This window comes from Electrona antarctica (assembly GCF_951216825.1).
Source record: "Electrona antarctica genome assembly, chromosome: 3".
NCBI lineage: Eukaryota > Metazoa > Chordata > Actinopteri > Myctophiformes > Myctophidae > Electrona > Electrona antarctica.
In genome coordinates, this window is record NC_136808.1 from 45,955,143 (window position 1) to 45,979,340 (window position 24,198).

The following is a 24,198-nucleotide window of genomic DNA, read 5'->3' on the forward strand; positions in this document are numbered from 1 at the left end:
GAGTCGTTATGGTGGTGCGTGGGAATAGCGGGCTTCAGAATGCTTTCATCACATCTGTCTTATCTCACAAGTAGGTGTAAGTGTGTGTGTGTGTGTGTGTGTGTGTGTGTGTGTGTGTGTGTGTGTGTGTGTGTGTGTGTGTGTGTGTGTGTGTGTGTGTGTGTGTGTGTGTGTGTGTGTGTGTGTGCGTGTGCGTGTGCGTGCGCGTGTGCAGTCCCTTTATAAACTGTGTTGTCAACTTGTCAGTGAGAGTGCCCTCTCGGTCCCAAAAACAACTGATCTACAAGCTAACACTGCTTTGCATGCCACGTCGTTGTTGTCTCCACCAGGCCGAAGGCATGGGGAGAGAGTATGTTTTGCACTCCGTCCGTGTGTCCGTCCTTCCGTCCGTCCTTCCGTCCTTCCGTCCGTCTGTGAACAGCTAATCTCCGGCACCGTTAACCCGGTCGATGCCAAACTTTGCACACACACTCCCTGGATGCCAACGATGAACCTCTGCCCCACATTTTCCAGAACGGCCTGTTATAGCGCCACCATGAGGCAGCTTTTCACATTTTCTACCTAAAACTACACCGATCTGCGTGAAACGTTGCATGCACACTCCCTAGAGGCCAAGGACAAACCTTTTACCTGCCTTTTCCGCATCTGCCTTTTATAGCGCCACCAGGAGGCCGACTTTTGTAAAACACATTTTTTGATATTACTCCTCCAGATTCTGTCCAAAAATCTCACAAATCGTTACACAGTATCTCTATGGTCATGTGCTCAAGTCGGATCTGTCTGATATTTCATATTCCATCCTAATTGCCTATAATTGGCTTTCACAGTTTGCAAGATTGCCCCGTTTTGAACAATAGCCTCAAATCATGAACGCAGCATGCAATTTACGTGAAATCTTTCACACATTTTCTTACTAGGCTGAGGAATATATCTCACCCTTTTCACATTGGCCTGTTATAGCGCCACCAACAGGTTGATTTTTGCAAAACACATTTTTGGAACAAAATGCCTCAAATCGGTACACATGATCTCTGTAGTCATGTGATCAAGACGAGTCTGTTGGATTTCTCAGATTGTACACTGATTGGCTAAGATTGCCTTCCAAAGTTTTCAGGAGTGGCCCGTTTTGTACAAAATGCTGCACATGTCCTGCTCATCCAGAATTCTATCCTCAGAGATGCTATGAGTGATCTGGCTCTGCATTTCCTCAACAAAATGAAGGAAAAAAAAATTCTCCTAAACATTTTGCCAAACATCACACACACTCCTATCCTCCTGGTGGAGACCTGTGCCCGGAAGGGCACTTTTTCTAGTTTATTTTCTTTTTTGGCACATGACTACCTCTAAGCATACTACGACTACCTCTAAGCATACTACGACTACCTAAGCATACTACGACTACCTCTAAGCATACTACGACTACCCCTAAGCATACTACGACTACCTCTAAGCATACTACGACTACCTAAGCATACTACGACTACCTCTAAGCATACTACGACTACCTCTAAGCATACTACGACTACCTCTAAGCATACTACGACTACCTCTAAGCATACTACGACTACCTCTCTAAGCATACACGACTACCTCTAAGCATACTACGACTACCTCTAAGCATACTACGACTACCTCTAAGCATACTACGACTACCTCTAAGCATACTATGACTACCTCTAAGCATACTACGACAACCTCTAAGCATACTACGACTACCTCTAAGCATACTATGACTACCTCTAAGCATACTACGACAACCTCTAAGCATACTACGACTACCTCTAAGCATACTACGGCACCACAACGTTCTCTATTTACACAGAAGAAAACATATTCTACATGATTCTGTTACACTTGCCAGGTTTGCACTGTTTCAAGTAGATCCCGCTCTCACGCTATGAATGGACACATTACACACCCACATGCACACCACACACATAGCCTGGCGCAGCCACACTAAACCCGCCCCTATTGCATATGCCCGCAGCCCAGCGCAGTGGTATATTAGTATCGCAACGCGAGGCTACCACACACATGTGCTGTGCACCACACACACACGCATCACACATAAGAATCTGAACCCCTTTCTAAAAAATCACACCTGTGTGAACTGAGTGGTGCAACTCCCCTCTCCCCCTGCCCCTCTCTCTCTCTCTGTAATTAGAACTAGGCAACAGTGCAACACTATCTCTCTTCTTCTTTTTCTTTGCCACTGACGGTTGGTGGGTGTTCATTCTATTCCCTGATCACAACTTTGATGAGTCCATTCTGCATTGTGTGAATAAACGGATAAATGTATTGCAGTATGTCATGTTTTAGCAGAAAGGTTTGCATTTTTAGCCAAATATACTAGACAGTTTAACATGGTTTAATGCTGTGCAACTTGCGTGGGAAAGTATAGCTAGCTAATTAGCTATCACTAATTGTTTTCAATTACTTCTTTACACCTCCCACTGTCTTATCTGTGCAAGGTCAGGCAATCGACGTCTATTTCCCAGAGATCAGGAAAAAAACGTGATTTCTAAAGGACAGACAAAATAAAACCCACAATCAATGATTAGATCTTTTCTGGCAAGCATGAAGTGCCTTTATACTGAGGTGTTACCAGAGCGCCTCAAAGAATGTGTAATTAGGAAGTGTTTAATATACATTGTTTGTTATATACATTTGCCAGGAGTGAGGTATTTGTTTCCCGCTTAACGATCAATTCTGTTTACAATCAATCATTATAATTGTGGTCTTGGCCACAATTGGAATTTGGAATCTATTCAACCACTACTTATGTCCGTAGGAAATGTTTGATCAATGCCAGGGCTATTTTCTAAGAATCTAATACAAGGTGACAATACAGCTGGTAGAATACATGTCCGCTCAGTCACTCCCGCCAAAGCACAGCAACACTATAGCATGTGAATTTGAACTGGTGAATTTGTTTAACCATAATTAAAAAGGCAAAAAAACAAACAAACTAATAAGTCATTATGTGGCCAAAAATAATGATTTCCAAGAGATAAAAAAATAAATCACACTTGTGTGAAGTGAGGTGCGCTCTAATCATCATACATCATTATTCCGTGCTCATCCAATCAAATCATCACAGATGTCATTCCGGCTAATCACTTTTCTGCCCTCCCTTTTTACCCTTAATATGTACTTTGCTCAGCCAATCAAATCATCACTATGGGGTGATCACCGATCAGCCAATCAAATCATCATGTTTGTGTTCACACAAACAGACAAAGCTGGGCATAGCAGGGGCCCCTCAAAAATGGTAAGCAACTAAGCAAACAGGGTTTTGTAAATGGTCTTTTCTGTTCTCAAATTAATCAGACAACTGTGATCATAGACAGTCTGAGACAATATCATGTGCAGACAATAACACCCACAATGCACTACAGACAATAACACCCACACAATGCACTACTAGGAATATGCAATGCAATCAAACAGCATGCAATGTTTTTTTCACATTCAAATACACACATTTACATAAAGCTATAAATAATACAGTTCACTGCTGAGTGTGTGTAGGCAACTAATCTGAATGTCAAAAATATCACATGCTTATTTCAAGCTGACAAGAGAGAGACATGTCAAGTAAGTTTTAATCCTTGATTCATTTTGATTGACAGAATCTAACCACGTGTGGCCCGACCAGGCTCACAAACACTATTTTGAGAATTAGTGACAAACTAAAGCTGTACTTTCAACCATCCATCAGAATCACCACAGGGCTAGACACAATATCTGTGTTTTGTCAGCATTTTTGTAATCATAATACTATGATTACAAAAATGGCTATTTTGACCCAGGTACAGTACGTACCTGGGTCAAAATAGCCAGTTTTCTGGAAAGTAGAATTTTTTTTGGTATAGTCTTTGATTAACACCCCTAACAAATGAGAAAGAGCGAGTGCATTTTCCGCCAACGGCATCAGCTGCAGTAATAATGAATTGCATTTTTATAGCGCTTTTCCAAGTGCTCAAAGCGCTTTATAATGGTTCATTCATTCATACATTGGGAGGTGAAGCGGTGAACAGTCGACGCCAGCGTCCTCACTTCCCACATTCACACACACACCAATGGTGGCAAGCTCACACCGACGAACTCATTGGAGGCAACGTGGGGTTCAGTGTCTTGCCCAAGGACACTTCGACATGTGGACAGCAGGAGCAGGGATTCGAACCGCCGACCCTGGGGTCATTGGACGACCTGCTCTACCTCCTGAGCCACAGCCGCCTCAGTACACCCGCGGCAGGGTTTCTCGGCGGCATCAGTCTGACACTCTACCCCAAACCCTTACCCTAACCGCAAGCACGGCACAACGCATGTCGGACCAACGCACTGCCGCGGAAGCGAGCGGCAGTTGAGTGTCCCCCCCCCCGGCCCCGGGGCAGATGATCAATTCTATATCCAAACAAAACTGAGCTCCCATAGTCAGAATGTTACAATGTGGGAACAAACACTGTAGTTCTGCCTCCACCCCAATTGGCAACCATCAGATGTTCCATTCACTGTCATCATTGACATGCAAAGCTCATTTCATTAACACGCATGCCACCATTACCATACGTATCTTGTAATTAAGAGATAAAGAATTTATCATAACTGCTGAAATGCTAAATCAAAAAGGACGGAGCGGTTCTCTTTTTTTCCTCCAGAGAAGTAATTGCTTTGCAAATAGTGGATTTGCCGGTAGAAAACTGACAACTGAAAGTGGCTTGTACGGGGCTGTCTTGCCCTTGAGAATCTAAGAGGAATTAGAGGCCAGCTATTTATAAAAAGATTTAAAAAAACAAAAACAAAAGAATGTAAGAAAAAGGACAGGGAGGTGAAGAATAGAGGTTCAGGGAATGAAGAACAGTAGAAAAGCAGAACGGTTTTACAGCAAAGAGAGCAACTGTAGCCATAGGCTACAGGCTACTGTGTGTCAAAAGCTGAAAGGAATCCTTTCGGGTCTTAGATGTAAATACATACAGGTACACTGACATAACATATATAAATATAGGAACCAGGCCGTTATTTGCAGTAGGCCGCTGCAAACGCTGTATATATAATATAAATGAGGCTGACTAAGTTTTCAAATAACGGCCCATGGGCCATGGGCGGTTATACGGACGAGGGCGAGTTGCAGACCAAGCTCCCAGACCCAATTTTGAAAATAGATTAACGGCGATATTTGTTTTTATCGTGCGATAAGAGTCTCGCATTAACGCAGCACGTTTTGGGTTGTGACAACTGTAATAGGTTATGGTAAGCTATCATCAGTTTGCATTAGTCCTTTTAGTTTGTGCAGTAAAAATCAAACCTGTCATGAAACATGTCTGGATTAACAAAGAGATTGAGCCCAGAATATGCAGTTAATGCAAGTCCCAAATCTGCTCACAATTAAATGCAGCATAGTACAGTATGTCTTGATGAAGTTCATCAATCAATTGAGTATTTATTTAGGCAATATTTCCCATCTTGAATTAGCCTTACACTGTAGATTGACTACTAGAGTGAGTGACTGCTTATTGTAGGGGTGGACTCACTGGACTGGCCACAGGACGTACCGGGCATATTCCCGGTGGGCCGCGACCGTAGGGGCCCGATCAAGTTATGTGATATGATGAAAGATTTTATTTTTTTGACAGGCAGGCAGGCGGCAGGCCACCGGGAAAGGTCTGGGCCTGCTGCCATTCTGCCAGTGCCACAACAATCATTTCACTGTACCTGTATCAGTGAGTGACAAATAAACCCTCTTCTATCTTGAATCCTTTTGCCAGCATCATTCTTGTGAGAGCAAGAAGGTTGTGTAGTTGTCTGTTGGTTTGTATAATTTATGTTGTTCTGTAAAAGTGGTGGTATTAGGGCTTGTTTGTTTGTGTGTGCCTCGACGGAGCGGGCGGTAGAGTTTCTGCTATCTGCCCGCTGGTTGTGGTGGGCCGGTCTGGGCCAAATTCGTGCGAAAATGACCGGGCCGAATTTTTGTCCCAGTCCAGCTCTGTGTATAAGCAATCAGTAAGTAAGCAGCTCCTACATTATTCTGCTCACTACAAAAATGTCAGCTCAGATTGGTAGAAGATACTCGATTTTAAACATGGTGGCTACTTAGCGAGCACCAGAAATACTGTAAGATAAACGGCTCAATATCAATGCTTTCAGCTTCCTCACAAATTCCAGGCGTCCAAAGTATCTCACTTTCTGACTCCTGTAACATGATCATTTAAAATAACTGCAATGCTATTCAAATCTGGCTGATTAATATCAGATTTGAGCAATTAATCTAGCCTATAGATGTACTAACCTTAACATTTATGATAGGTGTGTGACTTCATTCCAGGCTAAATCAGTTAATAGTTAGCGGCACTGATCCCACTGACATTAGGCACCGAGACCCAACTACCCCAAGAATTCCCCTCAAACACACGTTATATGTCTTAAGATTTACTGCCAACTTCAATTACTATTTCCAAAGGAAGGTATTTAAATAGTTCAAACATCAAGTGCTTCCATAAGGGGTAGAAAACTTTAAGAAAACCCGAGGTCCCATTTGCGTGTGGTGCAAAAACCTCTATCTGGTGGCATTAAAGGATTAAGTAGAGATCTCGCCTTCATTTTAGTGGGGCTGTGATGGATTGGATTTAACCCATTCAGGCCTGACGTCGAAATTTAAAAAAAAAAGTTTTCTAAATCATGACAATTTTCGGAAAGATTTGAGGCACATTTTAACGATTTTTCAAAAATAGCAGACCTACAAGTTCATAGCGCGCCACTCGGTGGCGCGCTATGAGCTTGTAGATCTGCTATTTTTCAATAGCTAAATTATAACAATGTTTAAAACACCAAAACGGGTTCCCGCCCCAAAATGGGTTAATGGTTAATGTGGTTAAACGCTAACGTGACATGGATGCGTTCCAGGTCTCAATGGATTAATACGCTCCCAGAATCGGGAAAAGCCAGTACAGACAAATTGCTAGATGGAATCACGGGGACAAAGGAATTGTAATCAGCCTGACATTTAAGTGCAGCTGGTTAATGGATAATTCCAATCTCGTCGTCAGGAGATGGGAGGGAAAATGAGACATGAGATGTAGATTTGTATGTGTCCACATAGTACCACATACCAGTACCACATACACACCAATATAGACACATGGCCCAGTTTCCCCATGTCTCACAGTATCAAAGGCAGGTCAATGCTGAGAGATAATTAGGCCTAGTAGAGGGAACAGAACAGCTCCCGTAAAGACAGTCTGCCTTGAGGGTACAGATATACTTTCAGCACAGAAGAGCCGATGCCCTTGAAATGATTATCTTAGAGAGACGGCTATGAGACACCTTGATGTTGAAGCGACAAAGCATTAATGTGGTTGTACGTGCAGCTCCAACTAGACTTACTTTATGCCTTAGTTACTTAGTAGATGTCAGAAATAGCATGGATGGACAGGAAAAAAGCAATTTCTTACTAGGAAGACAGGGAATTCCCATTGTGATTTCTGAAACGATAAGCTTAAAGATGGAGTGCCGTGATTTTTTTCCCACACTTAAACATGATCATCAGGTGTTATTGTTATATAAGGAGGTATAATATTTTCAAAAAAGTGTACAGTATTTGTTAAAATTATGGTTTTATGTGGACACACCCACCAGTTCATTAGGTATGCGTGAGTTTAACCTCAGCACCACCCACCTAATCCAGTCCCTCCGCCTCCTCCTTTAAGACCACCCACTTGTCCTAGTCCCTCCCCCTCCTTATAAAAGGACAGCCCATTGCTCTGCCCTTTTGTTTCCAAAATGACAAATTGGTGTCTGTAATGTAACAAAAATGTTAAAAATGTTAGAAGTGAACACTTCCCATATTTCTGAGATGTCGGATAAGCACATACATGTATAGGCCTATAATCCACGCATCCATACCATATCAGACCAGTTTTTTCTGTTTTTTTAAAATAATGTATTTATTTCCTCCAATTATATTGACCCTATTGTCACAATCAGCTCATCTCATCATCCAATTAAATCATAGTTTAATTAGTTTGATAGATCATTTAGCATGAATACTTTGCCAATATACTGTAGGCTATTGATTTCCTCCAGCTAAGCACCCTGGCATGGAAACTGTCCTTTATTGACACAAAACACTTGCAGCTCTGCCCTAGGCACACAATGCTATGGACAGAAGACTTTTCTATTGCTCTGATCAAACTCAATTTACAACATGAATATGCAGTTCCTTCTGACTGCATTGAGTTTCAGCAAAAGTCGCGTTGCCAGTTTTAAAGAAAGTGGCCAGGTCCACGAAAACAAGTCACAGAAGTTGCCTTGAATATTTATGAAAACGTCTCAACAAAACCAATCCTTTTAACAACATATTAATCTGAGGGTCCTTCACATTAACCATTGGTCAAGTCAACCACATCTCCCCTGCAAGTTACTTAAATGAGTCGCTTGTAATAGTCAGACATGGCAACATGACTTCCGCGACGCCGACACAACAGATACTTATAATTCTTGACTTTACATGTATTAGGACCTACATATTGACTACAACAGCCAACAAGAATGCACACTGTGACACTACACTCTGTATAAAAGCCTGTTCACTGTGTTTAAAAAAGAAACAACCTGAACTCCTTGAGAACAGCAAGAGTAACTGGACAGCAGAGCAGGTATAAGGCTGGTTTGTGGACGTGGTTTCCTTGATTAATCCTGAGGACCCGACGTGAACATCTACTTGCTTCCAAATTCCAATCTAACGAAAAACAATCTAATGGACGTCTGCTGACTCTGCTCTGCTGTGAACTGGTAATGTGTGGTGTGGTAATGTGTGAAATGACTGTTTGAAAAGTTAGGCACAGAGCAGCAAACTGTGCCGTTCAGTTAACACGTGTGTATGTGGCAGGCAGCTCGGCCCACAGAGGTTGTCGTATTTAAAAAAAGATATAGAGGGGGAGGTGCGTGTGTGCGTGCAATAGTAATACATCACACTATCAGTGTTTATATCATTGGACCGTTTGACTGTCAAGGGTTCAGCCTCCAGGAAGAAACCCTAAATACAAAGTTATTACACCATTGCACATACAAAACGACTCCAGGGTGTCTAATGAAGTACTGTCACCTCATAGACACGTGAAAAACTGGAAAAATACAAAAATTGTGGCACTCCATCTTTAACATTGGTCCAATACAGCACAAACTTTAAACAGCATATTGAAATGTGCTATTGTGTTTAAGTCACTTATAGGCCTTCTTAAGACTATTTCAGTTGTTGCCTCAGCAGGGACACTGCAGACAAATCCTTTGAAGTTGTTGATGTCAACAACTTCAAAAGCAGATGTCAAAGCAGTAGAGATTTTGTTTATTATAATATTACCAGTATTACTGCCCCTCCTTTTTTAAGAAGTAAAGCTAGTGAAAACTCTTCAACCTCTACAAGGCTATACTATATCTGCCTACACTTGCAATTTCAAAGAAGCCTGCTCAGTACAGTACTAAAGGTTAATAGGCACAGTTGTCTTTTCAATACACAGTATTTGTCCGCACACTACTTAGAATGCTCCAGGGGGAAAAAATAGTATGATACTAATATTTTTCAGTCAACAGCTAATTAAATCATGGCCCTTAGCTGGAACACATGCATGTGTTCATTACCGGTTTAGTCATCTTAACATCTGAAAAGATGCCACAGACCTCACCATTACGTGACTGATAATTAATGGTGTGCATGTGCAATAGGTAATTATAATCTCTGGTCTCACCGACTCTTATAAAACTGCTACTTTTACCCATCATAATGTGTTAGTCATAGTCAAAGCAAGGCAAACCACTTAACACAGGCTATGTAGATTCTACAGCTTTAAGCAATGTGAAACATGATGTGTATGACAGAGGATGCTCACCATTACATAAGGGCAGAAATATGGGCAGCTAAATTGGATTTGGATGTATTATTTTTCTAAAGGAATAAGAAGTCAGTGGTGAGATCATTGAGATGCCTGTGGTTGTGGTCCATAATAGACAATTAATCATTGAATCACAATTGAATCATCAAAAATATCCACTGGATTGAGCAAAGAAAGGACTATAGAGATGTATGGAAGAGAAGACCAGGATGAGAGAGAGAGTGTGGGTAAACTCTTGACAATTTCAGCCCGAGAAAGCCTTAACTCGGCTCTTAGTTTTAGAGTTGCGACTTTTCATAGTGTTTTCTGTAACTGATTTTCGGTGTTGTTGAATTCCCCAAACTCTTTAAGTGAAAATAATGATTGCAGAATTCTTAACAGATGAAGCTACAGTTAAGCTTAATTATTGCAATAAATGAGCATAAGTGGAAATAAATGTTTGCTCTGAATGATGCAGCCTGTAACACAACACAATAAAAGAGAAATACAATAAAAAGTAATCATTACAGAACGATTTTATGTGCACTCCTCTGCACAGTAGCTCCACAAAAGAAACCCAGGAGGCTCCTAGTAACTCTTAGTTCTTACTCATAGGAATTCCATTCATTCACAATTGCCCATTACTCTGTTAAGTAATGTACAGTACACTCTTCTGAAACCTTAATGCACAAACTAATTCCAGAGTCTGAGAGGATACAATGCTATGCACTGCTGTGTATTGGGATTGTTGCGCTGGGCCCAGGGAAGGATACCTTTCAGAAGTAATTCAATATAGTTAGCATAACTCAATCCCCGCCAGGATTAATTAAAGAATGATTACTATATGCCAGGATATCTCCCCCCGTTCAACCCTTATTTTGAAGATCCAAAACACTGCGACCGGAACCGGATGTTGACTGAATACAATTGTTGTGCTGGGCCCAGGGAAGGATACCGTTCAGAAGTAATTCATTCATTCATACATTGGGAGGTGTATGTATGTTGTAAGTTAGTACAGCGTTTTTGTCCGAACATCTTTCACTTTTCCCCTTACCAGTGTGGGGCTCAGTGTTCATGCAAGGACCTCATTGACACACTATTTCAAGTCAGTGTAAAAATATGTGAAGTTTGTTTCTGAACAGCCCACAGCCCTCCTATGAGACACATGACCAAGTAGGAAAAATGGTGCTATTTTATCATGATCATTCGTGAGGACCAATTATATGAAGATAGGTTGAAAAGTTCTGAAGGGACCACCTTTAAACGGACGTTTAAACAGCGTTTATTCGGAATAGGCGTTTAATACGCAAAATCGTGTCAGACCCGCGGCGGTTTAGGTAGTGGACGGGTATCATTTGCGGTATAATATACGGTTGGTATGTTATTGCCATTGTAGTATTTGGAATAATGGCTGACCTACTCCAACAGCAGTGACATCCCTAAGAATGGTCATCCATAAATGTCAGCTACATTTACAAAGATACTTAGATTATGATTAATTTGATTTAGATATGACAAAAACAACAATCGCACGGAATCGGGGACAGATCACTGTAACACACAGTGAAGAAAGCTAGCGGATGTTGACACCCTTTGAACCGGAAAAGATTGACGGTCAGATTCGGAATTCGGTCAAAATCGGCATAATGGTGAAGTTACAGCCACCATCAGGACTGGGTGTCTAATACTATATACTTGCCGCATTAAAATGAGAGATGTTGTGTATATCACGGACTTTTCTATTGGCATTCAAATGATGAAAGCTGCTATTAGGGGTGGCAGTCCAAGGGTTAAGAACCAACTCATTGAACTGAAATTGCATTTGATCATGCTTGGAAAATTATATTTTACATTCTCACTTTTTGTACCATTATCAAAGGCCTTTATTTTAATTCTACAGTGGCCTATAAAAGTTTATGTTCTGAAGGGCAACTGAAGTCATTTGCTCAAGGCTTTTGCTGAGAGAAACAAATAGAACAGTTGCCATCACTGTGTAGATTCAATCATTGACAAAACTTCACAGTTTCATCACGCACACTCAAGGTCTGCTGGGCTGTTTTCAGAAGGGGAAAACAGGGGCCTGTTGCCAAAACTCTGAGGCAAGGACAATCAACCCTGATAGCAAACTTGCATACATAAACTGAAGCATCCAATGCCTTTCAGCACACCCAAATTGTGGATTCAAGGATGAATGCTAAACAATTGTGAAGGGCCATCATCCAAAATGCAGTGGGAATTAATACAGGTTGCAAATATTTCAGGATGCTAAAAGAAAATAAAAAAAATTATCATTTAGTCAAATCTTGTTTCACTTACAAAGACATGTCAGTTGAGCACCAACATAACTAAACAAAGTTGACTCTGAAATTGACTACTTCAAATATAGTTGTCTCTGCACAGGCCAAAGGCATGGCCGAGACTATGTTTTCGCCCCAGTCTGTTTGTCAGTCTGTGTGTCAGTCCGTGGGTCAGTCCGTGGGTCAGTCCGTGGATCAGTCCGTGTGTCAGTCGGTGGGTCAGTCGGTGGGTCAGTCTGTGGGCTGTGGGTCAGTCCGTGGGTCAGTCTGTGGGTCAGTCTGTGGGTCAGTCTGTGGGTCAGTCCGTGGGTCAGTCTGTGGGTCAGTCCGTGGGTCAGTCTGTGGGTCAGTCTGTGGGTCAGTCCGTGGGTCAGTCTGTGGGTCAGTCTGTGGGTCAGTCCGTGGGTCAGTCTGTGGGTCAGTCTGTGTGTCAGTCTGTGTGTCAGTCCGTGTGTCAGTCCGTGGGTCAGTCTGTGTGTCAGTCTGTGTGTCAGTCTGTGTGTCAGTCTGTGGGTCAGTCTGTGGGTCAGTCTGTGGGTCAGTCTGTGGGTCAGTCTGTGGGTCAGTCCGTGGGTCAATCTGTGGGTCAGTCTGTGGGTCAGTCTGTGGGCTGTGGGTCAGTCCGTGGGTCAATCTGTGGGTCAGTCTGTGGGTCAGTCTGTGGGCTGTGGGTCAGTCCGTGGGTCGGGTCAGTCTGTGGGTCAGTCTGTGGGTCAGTCCGTGGGTCAGTCCGTGGGTCAGTCCGTGGGTCAGTCCGTGGGTCAGTCTGTGGGTCAGTCTGTGGGTCAGTCCGTGGGTCAGTCCGTGGGTCAGTCCGTGGGTCAGTCCGTGGGTCAGTCCGTGTGTCAGTAAGCAGCTAATCTCCAGCACCGTTAGACCGATCAAATGTCTCATATTGGCCTGTTATTGCGCCAACCAGGAGTCCAATTAATTTTATATATTAAATATAACTCCTTGGTCCAAACATGACGCAAATCGGTGCACAAGCGCGCGCACACGCACACGCACACACACACACACACGCACACACACACACACACACACACACACACACACACACACACACACACACACACACACACACACACACACACACACACAGGATTTTAGCCACTTACAGATTTAGAAGCAGTAAATACATACTGGATGACCATTTCTCTCTTTGTGGCGAGGTCTTTTTTTCTCAAAGGAGCCTTTTTGTCCTCGTTCAAGTTCATATCCTCCTGAAAATAGAGAGAAAAGTATAGCATTATGTTTACAGCCAACTTGAGCAATGATTTGAAGAGAGAAAAGAAAATGCTAAACCAACTATAGGCAAGACAAAGAAAACAAGACATGAAATACGGTAACCATAAAATAATATTCATAATAACAGAAAAGCTATGCCCCAAAGTGCAACCATGTTTAAAGAAACAAGTATGCAGCTACATGTGTACGTATTTTCACTAACATTGCTAACAGCATAGTGTATCTCTTGATTTCTCATCTTTTTGTTTTCTTTAATGTTTTTTTGTGGCTTTCGCCTTTTTATATTTTATATTTTTTATGGAGTAGGCCGACAGGAAATGGGGAGAGAGATGGGGGGGGTGACATGCAGTAAAGGCCGTCGGGATCGGGAGTCGAACCCACGACACACTGTCAGACTGGATGACAAGGTGCCTGGACCGCTGAGCCACGGCCCAGGCCGATTTTTGATCTTTTAATATGTTTTAAAGAGTTTTAATTGAAACGTTGTAGGCTATAATTTAGGAACTTGACAGATGCTAGATTAGAAGATTTCTACCATCCAACCGCGAACGGGAATGAAATGGCGCTCTCCTCTTATTTGGAGATTTTTGTATTTTTATTTTGCCCACGTTAGTGTAAGGATCCAGATGTGAGGCTAAACAGAGCATAAATGGGGCATCAGTTATCTATGTCTCCCTTGTCATCCTGCCATGGCACAACCATGAATCAGCTAGCGAGCAAAATGACAAATGATCAAAGCAAGTGCTGCATCCCACACTTTTAGTACAACAGCCTCCCAAGCTCTGTCACTCAGAACAGCATGCTTGCATCTTGTGCTGCTGACAACTGACACACCTCAATGACAATAACAAGCAGCCAGGCAGGTAACACAAACTATATATATATAATATTAATATATATAATGTAATATCATCTAGGGTCCGGTTCTTTTCTGGGGTTATTTGTGACTGCCCATACAGTCCTGATTTCAGACAGCTCCCAGTTTACAAAAGTAAACATAGCCAAGCTCCAAGTGAATGTTGCTTGTGATCCAATTCCAGACTAGACCGTGAGGCGGGCCACGGACCAGGAGGGCCTGAGACACCTCAGGGACCCCCAGTTAGAGCTATCAGGAAGTCTGGGATGTTCGGCTGAAGTGCCATCTCTATGACCGGACTTGGGATGGATACATGCTTTAGTTCCGACATACTATTGGTCCGACTGTCAAACCCTAACCCGACCCTAACCGCAAGCACGGAGCAGCGCATGTTCGACCGCTAGTCCGACTGTTGTTTCCGCATGTCGGACCTTTGGTGTGTTTGATCCGCATGTGCATCCCCTTGGGATAAGTGGACAAAATGTTAACCTATTTAATTACTTGCGCAAGCAGAGTGTGCAAGTCATGTTTTCAGTCAGGTGCTACGATGCGCGTGTTTGGGGCCAGCACATGTTATGACGTCATATGCTGGGCCCAAGCTGACCGTGCAGGTGTGTTTTTGTCATGCTACGAAGCATATGTCCCATGACGTGATGAAGATATGTACCAATGTCCCTTAGAATGCACGTGATATGATGTCATGCGGACATACGGAAGCTGACCGTGCAGGTATGTTTTCCGTGAATCGTGATGAAGATTATGTACCAATGCCAGGGTATAATTGGTTGACGATGGTGACATAATGATGATACGTTTCAGTGTCAAGTACATACACATCAAACCACCCAGCCGATCACATTATACCACCAACCACTCAGAAAACTACATATACATACATAAAGACATGTACACATATATGGACATATGAGCATATGACGTGATGAATATATGTACCAATGCCAGGGTATAGTTGACGGTAACGTAACAATGATTTTACCATACTTAAAAATACTACTTTTCTTCCTTCAGAAGGTACGTACTAATAGCTAAATCTAATAACTCAATATGTGAAACTAATATTTTAACGTTTATAGCGGTCTACACTGCAGCACTTACACGCTCTGCTTGCGCAGTTCTAGTTCTTTAAAGTGATCAGTGATAGGATTTCACTCCTTTGAAATGGCCCAGAATTTACGTTTGTGCTTACCATCATCTTCTCGAACAGAGCAAGGATCTCCTTCTCTGAGGTGATCTTTGATGACAGCTCTTCTAACCCGGCTGCGGTGGAGGAAGATGACGACGAAGCCGTGGCCCACTCACTGGAGTTGTGTTTGGCATGTGGCAGGGGAGGCCGCTCCTTTTTACTACCCGGTATCCGAATACTAGCAAATCTATCCAGCTGCAGAGAGACAGAAGTCACAGTCATACAGTCAATAGAAAGAAACTATACAATAAAACATTCAATGCCACATGCACTGTTGGGATTGTGTTAGGAATTAAGCAACACTGAGTGAAATTAAACTATATAAAACATTTTCACAGAAATTTTCATTTTGATGCTGCACTTGCAGTTACGCCCCAAAATCTAGTTTTAAGGTGAGATGCCTGAAATAAAGTCTGCAGTTAACGGCCAAGCTACACCAAGCTTTTCTCGCGCGTTTACCCTAAACGCGCGGCCCGCGCGTGCGTTTTGTGCGCGAAAAGCCTGGTGTAGCGTGGCCGTAAGGCATTTTCTAAAACACTTTTTGAAGCTTTTACATCTCTTGGCTACATGAGACTATAGAGGTGTGGGCCGGGGGACATTACACCTGACAATACTGAACGCACAAGCATTTGTGGTGGGGTGACGAAAGTCATGCGACCGTGGTATAGTTCATTAATAGCATAACGTTCGATTTTTACTTCTGGCGAAGTAAAAATCTAATTTACATTTATTTTTTAAATCAGGAAAGTGTTTTATATTTGTGAAGATTTTTTTCTTGCGTGTAACTAGTAACATTTTATTTGCCACATAGCGTATTTTCAGCAATTATCAAATCCAATGTAAAAAGCCAGAACCAGGAAGATGCTATTCTCTCACGTAGCCAGATGATCAGAGACAGAGATGTCCACCAACTGATATGTCTTGAGGACCTCTGAATTCAATGAATGATGGAAAAGTGAAATTTAAAAAAATAACAATCGCTGAACCAATACAAAGACTTTTGTATTTGTATTTTAAAATGTAGATGTCACCAGATGTATCAGTAGGGGGAGATCTCTGATCATCTAGCGATGAAAGACTATAGGAAGATGCTAACTTCCACCTTCCGCTTACAAAGATATGTCACTAATCAAGATGTTTCTATTCTCACAAATCTAAGTTGTTCATTATGATTTTTTCCAGGGGTTTAGTAGAAGATCTGTTGCCGTTTCAGTCCTAAGTCTGCATGGAATACCAAACGACTCGCCCCTTTACCAACTCGCCCCCGCGATTTTGTTTAATGTAGTTAACAGTTAATTTAGTATTTCCCTCTGAAATCTGAAATTATCTTGTATACAGATTTATTTGATTGTATAGTAGTCGATCTCTATACTCTGTACAATTTAGAAAGAACATCATGTCACAGAGACAGTGACTGCTTAATTGAGTTAATTTAGGACCTTATAGCAGTTCATTTCGTTTTATTAAACACATTTCTTCCATATGTAGCCCGTTTTGTAATGGCATCATCATGCTATTATGCCCGTGGATATACAGAGTGAACTTAACAATGATAAATGAATGTGATAATACTTTTTAAATAATCACCATTCACCAACATGAATTATGTTATTTACAGCTAGGAGTAGTGGGGCGAGATGGAAAAGGGTACCTGTTACCTCTGCATGTACTTGGGGTGCAGTGGGTGCATGCATCCCTGGGTATGGATTAGTAGTGTTAATCTATTCATTCCATGAAAGTGTTCATCCCATTCTATTTTCTACGGAATAAAAGGTCTATGGATTTGTGATATTCTTGCCCAGCATTCCAATGACAAAATGCTGATGATCCGATGATATTAATCTACTGTGTTATTTCTAGTTTTTATAATGCTGTTAGTAAACCGTAAGTAGAAAAAGGTTAGGCAAAGTCAGATACAGTGAAACAGAATAGATGTATGAACTGTGCGATGGGGTATAATACTACATGCAAATCAAATCTTACCACATCATCTGTGAGGTTTCTAAACTGTAAGGTAGAGGAAAAAACAAAAAAACAAAAAAGAACAATCAAAACAATATGATCACATTTACCTGCCAAGAAGGTATTTGACTAGTTCCTAGTGAAAAATAATATGCTACCAAAGTTGAAACATGAAAAAGAAAAGCGCAAATGTTTCAAAAAAGAACTCTAAGCTCGCTAGATTCCCATTGTGTAGAAATTGCACATTGAGGTACAGATTTACTTTAAAAAGTATAATAGCTTTCTAGAATTTCAACATTTTCAAAATGAATGGTCCATGTCAAGTCTAAAATTTGATGACAAAAAGAGGAAATTGAATATATTGCCTACAACAATGTGGTGGGAAAATGTATGGAGAGCAGCATCAAACAAAGTCACTGGATGTTATATGTTTCTTGTGTTTGGGGTTGAGAAGGTGAATGGTATCTATAACACCTTTATGAACTTCACAGAAATGTATGTTAAATTCCACCATTCAAAGACACAAGGCTAAGCTAAATCAGTTCAGTGTCTGGCTCAACACTACATGGAAGAGAAACCGGGAATCAAACAGGGAACATTTTGGGAAGATTTTAAACTTTTATGAATCCTTCATTCAGATATTTTGCCTAGATTTTGTACTATATAACCTGGAATGTATGTGATGCTATATTTCTGGGAACTCGATTATATTGAAATACCATTAAAATAGAATAATAACAAGCTCAACAAGCCTAGTTATCCCAGTTATCTTGCTGTATAGTGAGAATATCACCCTTCCATTTTGTTTCTAGCGGCTTAGTGTTTCTTTGCCTCGGTTGAGTGGCAACTTTAAGCACAGTCCCCTCGGCACAGTGCCAGTGGAAATCTCAAGATGAGCCTTATTAATGCAATAAAGCTTAGAATGTTGTCATGATCAGATACAGTATCGGAGAAAAGCCTGAGCCTGAGCCATATACATATTATAAAATATTCCATCTGCACATGAAAAATAAATTGACAGGGAAAGGCTACATTTAGTCTCTCCCTCAAGCACCACAGTAGAGCGTGAAAAGCCTAGGGACATCAATCAATACATACCCGTCTTTAATTACCATAAACTCCACAAGGCTGGAATAAAACATGCCAACCTGTCAATGAGTCTGCCCGCTAATGAGTTTTCAGAGATTAATTCTACATTTTTTTGTACAGATATGGCAGGGAATAGAAGGATTGAAAGAGAGGGAGATAATAAAAAGAAGTCACCCACTAAGTGCATAAAAGTAATAGTTCTCTCCCCTCTGATCAATTCAGCAATTAGCTTTTACTGAGTCAGAAAGATTTATGTGCATATGTACATTATAGATACAATATACGGGGCAAAATAATTGGAATGAGTACTGTCAAACATTCTGCTCACATGTCCACACCCAGACAATATGTGATATAGATAGAGGAGACATATGGCGTATTGAGTAGAAAGAAGACTGATCTTGGAGTTTGATGATGAAACAGTCAAAGTAATTCGATTCGGCACTTGTAATCAATCAAAATAATCTACAGGACAATTCCAAGTCCTAGACTAGGGATGTTAAAAGCAACAGGGCAGATAAAAGAGAGATATCCCAAACCAAAAGATGTTCTGAACTTGAGTTTGTGACAGATTAAAGAAATGAGCACCCCTACCCTAGTTTTTCTGGCAGCAAGGCATCATTACATATCTTGGCAGACTAGAGTTTTACTGGCATATATTCCATCTACGGTAACGATACATATTTGACCTAGGAAAGTTAATTATCTTTTTGTCTCCTCTCCTCTCTGAAGTGAACCCCTACATGACTAAAACACATTCAATTCAGTAGAAAACTGAGTGAGCCCAAAAGGCTCCACACAATAAGCAAAGGCCAAGATGGAGGGAAAAAAAGCTGGTTTCACATCCTGACAACTCACAGATGGACCTCTAAAGCTCCTAAATGTAACCTTTGAAAACCAAACTTCAAGGGTGGATAAGGCTACAACATCACAGTAGAAAATCCAAGATTCCAAATGAAAATGTGTGCATTACATTCACATGGTGATGGCTGAGGAGGCATGCAAGGCACCAACCTGCTCATCAGGAGCACTTAAACGACAGTAACATATAAGGATCGAACCCCCTTATGAATTAAATGTACCAAAACAAGCTAATAAGATAAAGTTAAAATTTGCAGGTAGCCTGAGGCAAATATTCTCAAAGAAGGTACAAAGTCTATGCATGCCAAGTTGTCTTACTTTCTAAGCCATGGCTCAATTTCAGTAGAAAAAGTTGTAGCCCTTATCTGTTTTTCTTGTTTCGGTACCATCAGGCACCTATTATTTTGCAGCAGATGAGGGAGAGAAAAATGGACCAATATCTAGTTCAAGTTCCTTTTATTAATTTTTGAGTACTACTTTAAAGTATTGTTTATTTTATCCGATTATTGAATTAATAATAATAACGAGGGCAATGCCTGTTGGAAAGGCATAACCGGCCGGTAATGCAATACCCGTTGTACCCAGAGTACGTACAGTGCGACCCAGACAGACAGATACAGAGACGTGGATTCATAGATACGATTTCTGGACAACCGCTGAAGATCCGACCGAAATCCCATTCAGGAAGCACTGCACTCCTACAAATATGACCGAGGAAATGTCACTTCTAGTCGCTGTCGAGTCATATTTGATGAGTATCTAATTTATACTTTTTATACCAGTAATGCGGTTGTTGAATACTTTGTCTACCGTGTGTGTGTGTGTGTGTGTGTGTGTGTGTGTGTGTGTGTGTGTGTGTGTCCACAGACTTGTGCTCCGTGGATTGCAACTTGGAGGACTGCAGAAGATCGCTGCAAAAAGACTGGCCAAATATTGCTCAGTCTCTGCAGTGATCGGCAGCCTCTCTATTTGGAAGAGGCGATGCTTTGTCTATCCTTGAGTGGACTATTACATTGTTCATATACTGTTGACTGGTGCTAGACTATAATCATTGCATTTCATATTACTGTGAGTTAATCATACTGCATATGGTGTCTGGTTATGCCTTCATTTGAAACCCTCCTCAAAAATGTTTGGATCTGTTATGCTACTGTTTGTTGTAGATCCAAATAAAAGTATTCAAATGTGTGTGTGTGTGTGTGTGTGTGTGTGTGTGTGTGTGTGTGTGTGTGTGTGTGTGTGTGTGTGTGTGTGTGTGTGTGTGTGTGTGTGTGTGTGTGTGTGTGTGTGTGTGTGCGTGCGTGTGCATGTGTACGTGCATGCAGCTACAAATTGCACAGGGAAGCCACGTGTCTTGTACAATAAATAAGTGGCCCTCACACCTTACAGGTTGTAATGATAGTTCTTTTCACCTTGTACTCTTATCACTCTGTTCATTTTAATTAAGCTTAGATAGTATCTTTCAATTAACAGTGCTTGGACAAGTTACCCAACCAAAACACATTGCTTAACAAGGACGGTAAAAACATTAGATTGTTTTCCTAATTAAAATCAATCTGATGCCCAGGCGGTGGCGTAACCGTCTGGGCACCCGACTGGTAATCCAGTCGCAGTGTGCCGCGGGTTCGACTCCCGAGCCCGACACGGCCTTTACTGCATGTCTTCCCCCATCTCTCTCCCGTTTCCTGTCAGCCTACTGTCTGTCCCTTCAAAAACCAATAAAAGGCGTAAGCCGCAAAAAAATATCTTAAAAAAAAAAAAAAAAAATCAATCTGATTGCTCTCTGCAAATCGTTACACACCGCTTTTGTTTGTTGTGTTTTATTTATCCAAAACATAACTGTAGATTCTGGATTCTGAATTGTAATGAAAAGTAACCTTTCTGTGACTGTAGCGGGCTAAGCGACTTTCACCAGCAGAATTACGGAGAAGGGGATCCATCTGGCCACAAAATATCACTGGATCTACTGGGTGCATTTTGCATCCCAAAATGCAGTTTATAGTTAAGGGACGCAATAAAACAACGACCTCTGCATCCACGTGATGCACTACTACTACTGTACTGTTTTTTTTCAGGCTTGCTTCATTGCCTATACCTGTATGTGTCAAAGTGCACACGGAATCATGCAGAAATCAAAACATTATGAATGTGAAGAAACTCACAATTGACGGCAAATTACTGATGATAGAACATTATCTCTAAATAGGATTTCAACAGTGTACACATTTAGGGCTCATGTTCAGTGAAGAAAAAGACCACTCTGCTCTGACAAAGCAATGCATTTTATAAGTCAACATGCTCTTCACTCATGGATGAGTATATTATTATTATTATTATTACCCTCTATAGAAATCTAACTTCCAGAGTCTTGTTTTTTTATTGTATTATGTATGTATATGTATGTATGTAATGTATATTATATGTCTTTGTAATGTACATGTATATATTTTTTGTCCAAAAACCAAAACAAATATTGAAAGGGGTCATTTTCAAGTCAGTTATGGTTCTTACAGCTCTGGGAATTAAGTTCATAAACAAATGTACTGTTTACCTCTGTACCTCTCAGCGAACCCCATTTCATATTTTATATTCCATTAAACTCTTAAAATCACAAAACAGATGAAACCTGTGATCAGATGTGATCTATCATCCTAGCCTTGCAATAGGAGGAAGCTTAAAAGACAAGGAGAAAAGGGACATTACCCAGAGCCAAAGAGGTCAGATGTTGAACGCTCCAGATGTTCTGTCACTGTCTGGCAATCACGAGCCGGCCAGTCTGGCCTCTAATTCTCTCGCCTCTACTTTACGCTTGCCTCCACTATTATCACCCTACCCTGATCTATTCAGTCTGCTCATCAGGGTTAAGCGTCGAATGCAAAGCTACTCTGATATTGTCTAATTGGAGGTAATCTCTGTGAATTCAGCAGACCAATGCAATGTGTTATCATTCTTCTGTTACAACTGTCCCAGTTTCCTCTCAGCGTATCCAGATGGGACAGGGGATTGCTCTGCAGCAGGTCAATGGCATCCTGAAGGGTAGAGGCAAAATGTCACTATTAGGACAACACCTGTTTTCCTCATCCCCATCTAATCGGTTCATTTTAAGGTCGATAGCAAAGTACTATTTTAACGTTTAGTTGGAGTCACTTGGGTTTCATTGTGATTGCTTTATTGTGTTGTCACTGTGTCTGTTGTGGTGTGATTAGCAGTTAAAAAAAAGTGTTGGAGGGGATAACCTTTTTCTTGTAAGCTCTTCACCAAAGTTCAAATATAGTAATTCCTGCTATTTCAAAGTGAGAATGCAGATTCAACAAGTTTAACATGCAGTGTTTTGAGAATATTGCAAGACCCACTGGAAGTTACAAAATCACACCGTGTGAAGTGAGGGGTGCAACGGGGGGTCCCAGGGGGGTGCCCGAAGTTCCAGACCCACAGGAACGCGCCCAGGGTACCGCCCCGTTCCGGCGAGCCGCCCCGCGTCCGAAACGGTCGAGTGTGTGTGTGTGTGTGTGTGTGTGTGTGTCCAGAACATTATGTGCCGTTGTACGTCTGTGCATTCTAAACTAAGGGATCAACTCACATCGCAAATTATGTGTCATTGATTCATTGCATATTAGAGGAACAGGAACACTACTGAGCCTGAGGTGAACAAATTCAGTTGTAAATCTATCTATAATGCACCATGTCTGTCTGTGTGTGTACGGCTGTAATGCACGTAACTCGAGAACCGTTCACCCCACCGACTTCAAATTCGACACGCGTTCCACACCCCCACAGGGAGTGCAGTGCCACTGCCTGGTGTCAAGTCGGTCGGACCCACGGTTGTCCAGAACCTGGGCTCTGGACAGGACCCTGCCCATGCTCCATATATGGAGCTGGCCTGTTCTGACATCACACAACACTCCATATTTGGGCATGCCTGACACAGAACTCCATATAGGTAGAAAGGGACACAGAGAGACAGATACAGAAATCTCCAAATATATGGGCATAAAAGGGACACAGACAGATGGGTGGAACAGGTACTCCATATATGGAGCTGGCCTGTTCTGACATAATTCTGACATCTGCATAGTTGGGCATGCCCGACAAAGAACTCCCTATATGGGCATAAAAGGGACACAGACATAATAGCGGGGTGGGACATGCATCGCTCTAAGTAGGCTCTAGTTCCTTTAATGATGAAAGCCATTACGGCTTCAATAGACCAATTTATAGATAATAGAAACTTTTCCTTTTCGCCCATGCCGTGAGCTTTAGTACCTGACAAAGCTCATGGCGAAATGTGTCGTGCTAATAAATAAGTTCCAAAAACCCAACCAAACCAGCTCAGTGGCCTTGTGGTTAGAGTGTCCGCCCTGAGACTGGGAGGTCGGGGTTCGATCCCCGGCCGGGTCATACCAAAGACTCTAAAAATGGGACCCAGTGCCTCCCTACTTGACACTCAGCATCAAGGGTTGGATTGAGGGTAAGTCCCTGCGACATACTAGCGTCATGTCCAGGGGGTGTACTTGTACATCAAGCTCCCTCACGCTACAAAAACAGGAGATAGGCTCCTGCCCTATGGGCCTCATGGCTTGGCAAGGCTATTTACTTAATAAATAAGTTGATGATGCAGTAAGTTGTCCGTCTCTATTCTCTGGAGTGTGCAGTCCCTTCCTTGGAAGGTTTATTTCTCTTTTTGAAGTCTATACCTGCTAACTAGACTTGCACCTCTCATGTTTTTTTTTGGATGTGTATATATATAGTATATATAGCTGCACATCCAGGTGGAGGTGCTGCAGGCATGGCATTTATCCCAAGGCAGAAAAACTT

The 24,198-nt window shown here is 41.7% G+C and overlaps 1 protein-coding gene across 1 annotated transcript in view; it reads right to left on the bottom strand.

Annotated features, from left to right (window-relative positions):
- LOC306919821 (protein diaphanous homolog 3-like) overlaps positions 1-24,198 on the bottom strand; it is a 297,099-nt gene that overhangs the window by 264,492 nt on the left and 8,409 nt on the right. The window contains exons 2-4 of the mRNA XM_079496371.1: positions 17,455-17,478; positions 15,475-15,666; positions 13,282-13,386 (exon numbers count right to left, since the gene is read on the bottom strand). Coding sequence (XP_079352497.1) covers positions 13,282-13,386; positions 15,475-15,666; positions 17,455-17,478 — 321 coding nt within the window. The remainder of the gene's footprint in view (positions 1-13,281; positions 13,387-15,474; positions 15,667-17,454; positions 17,479-24,198) is intronic.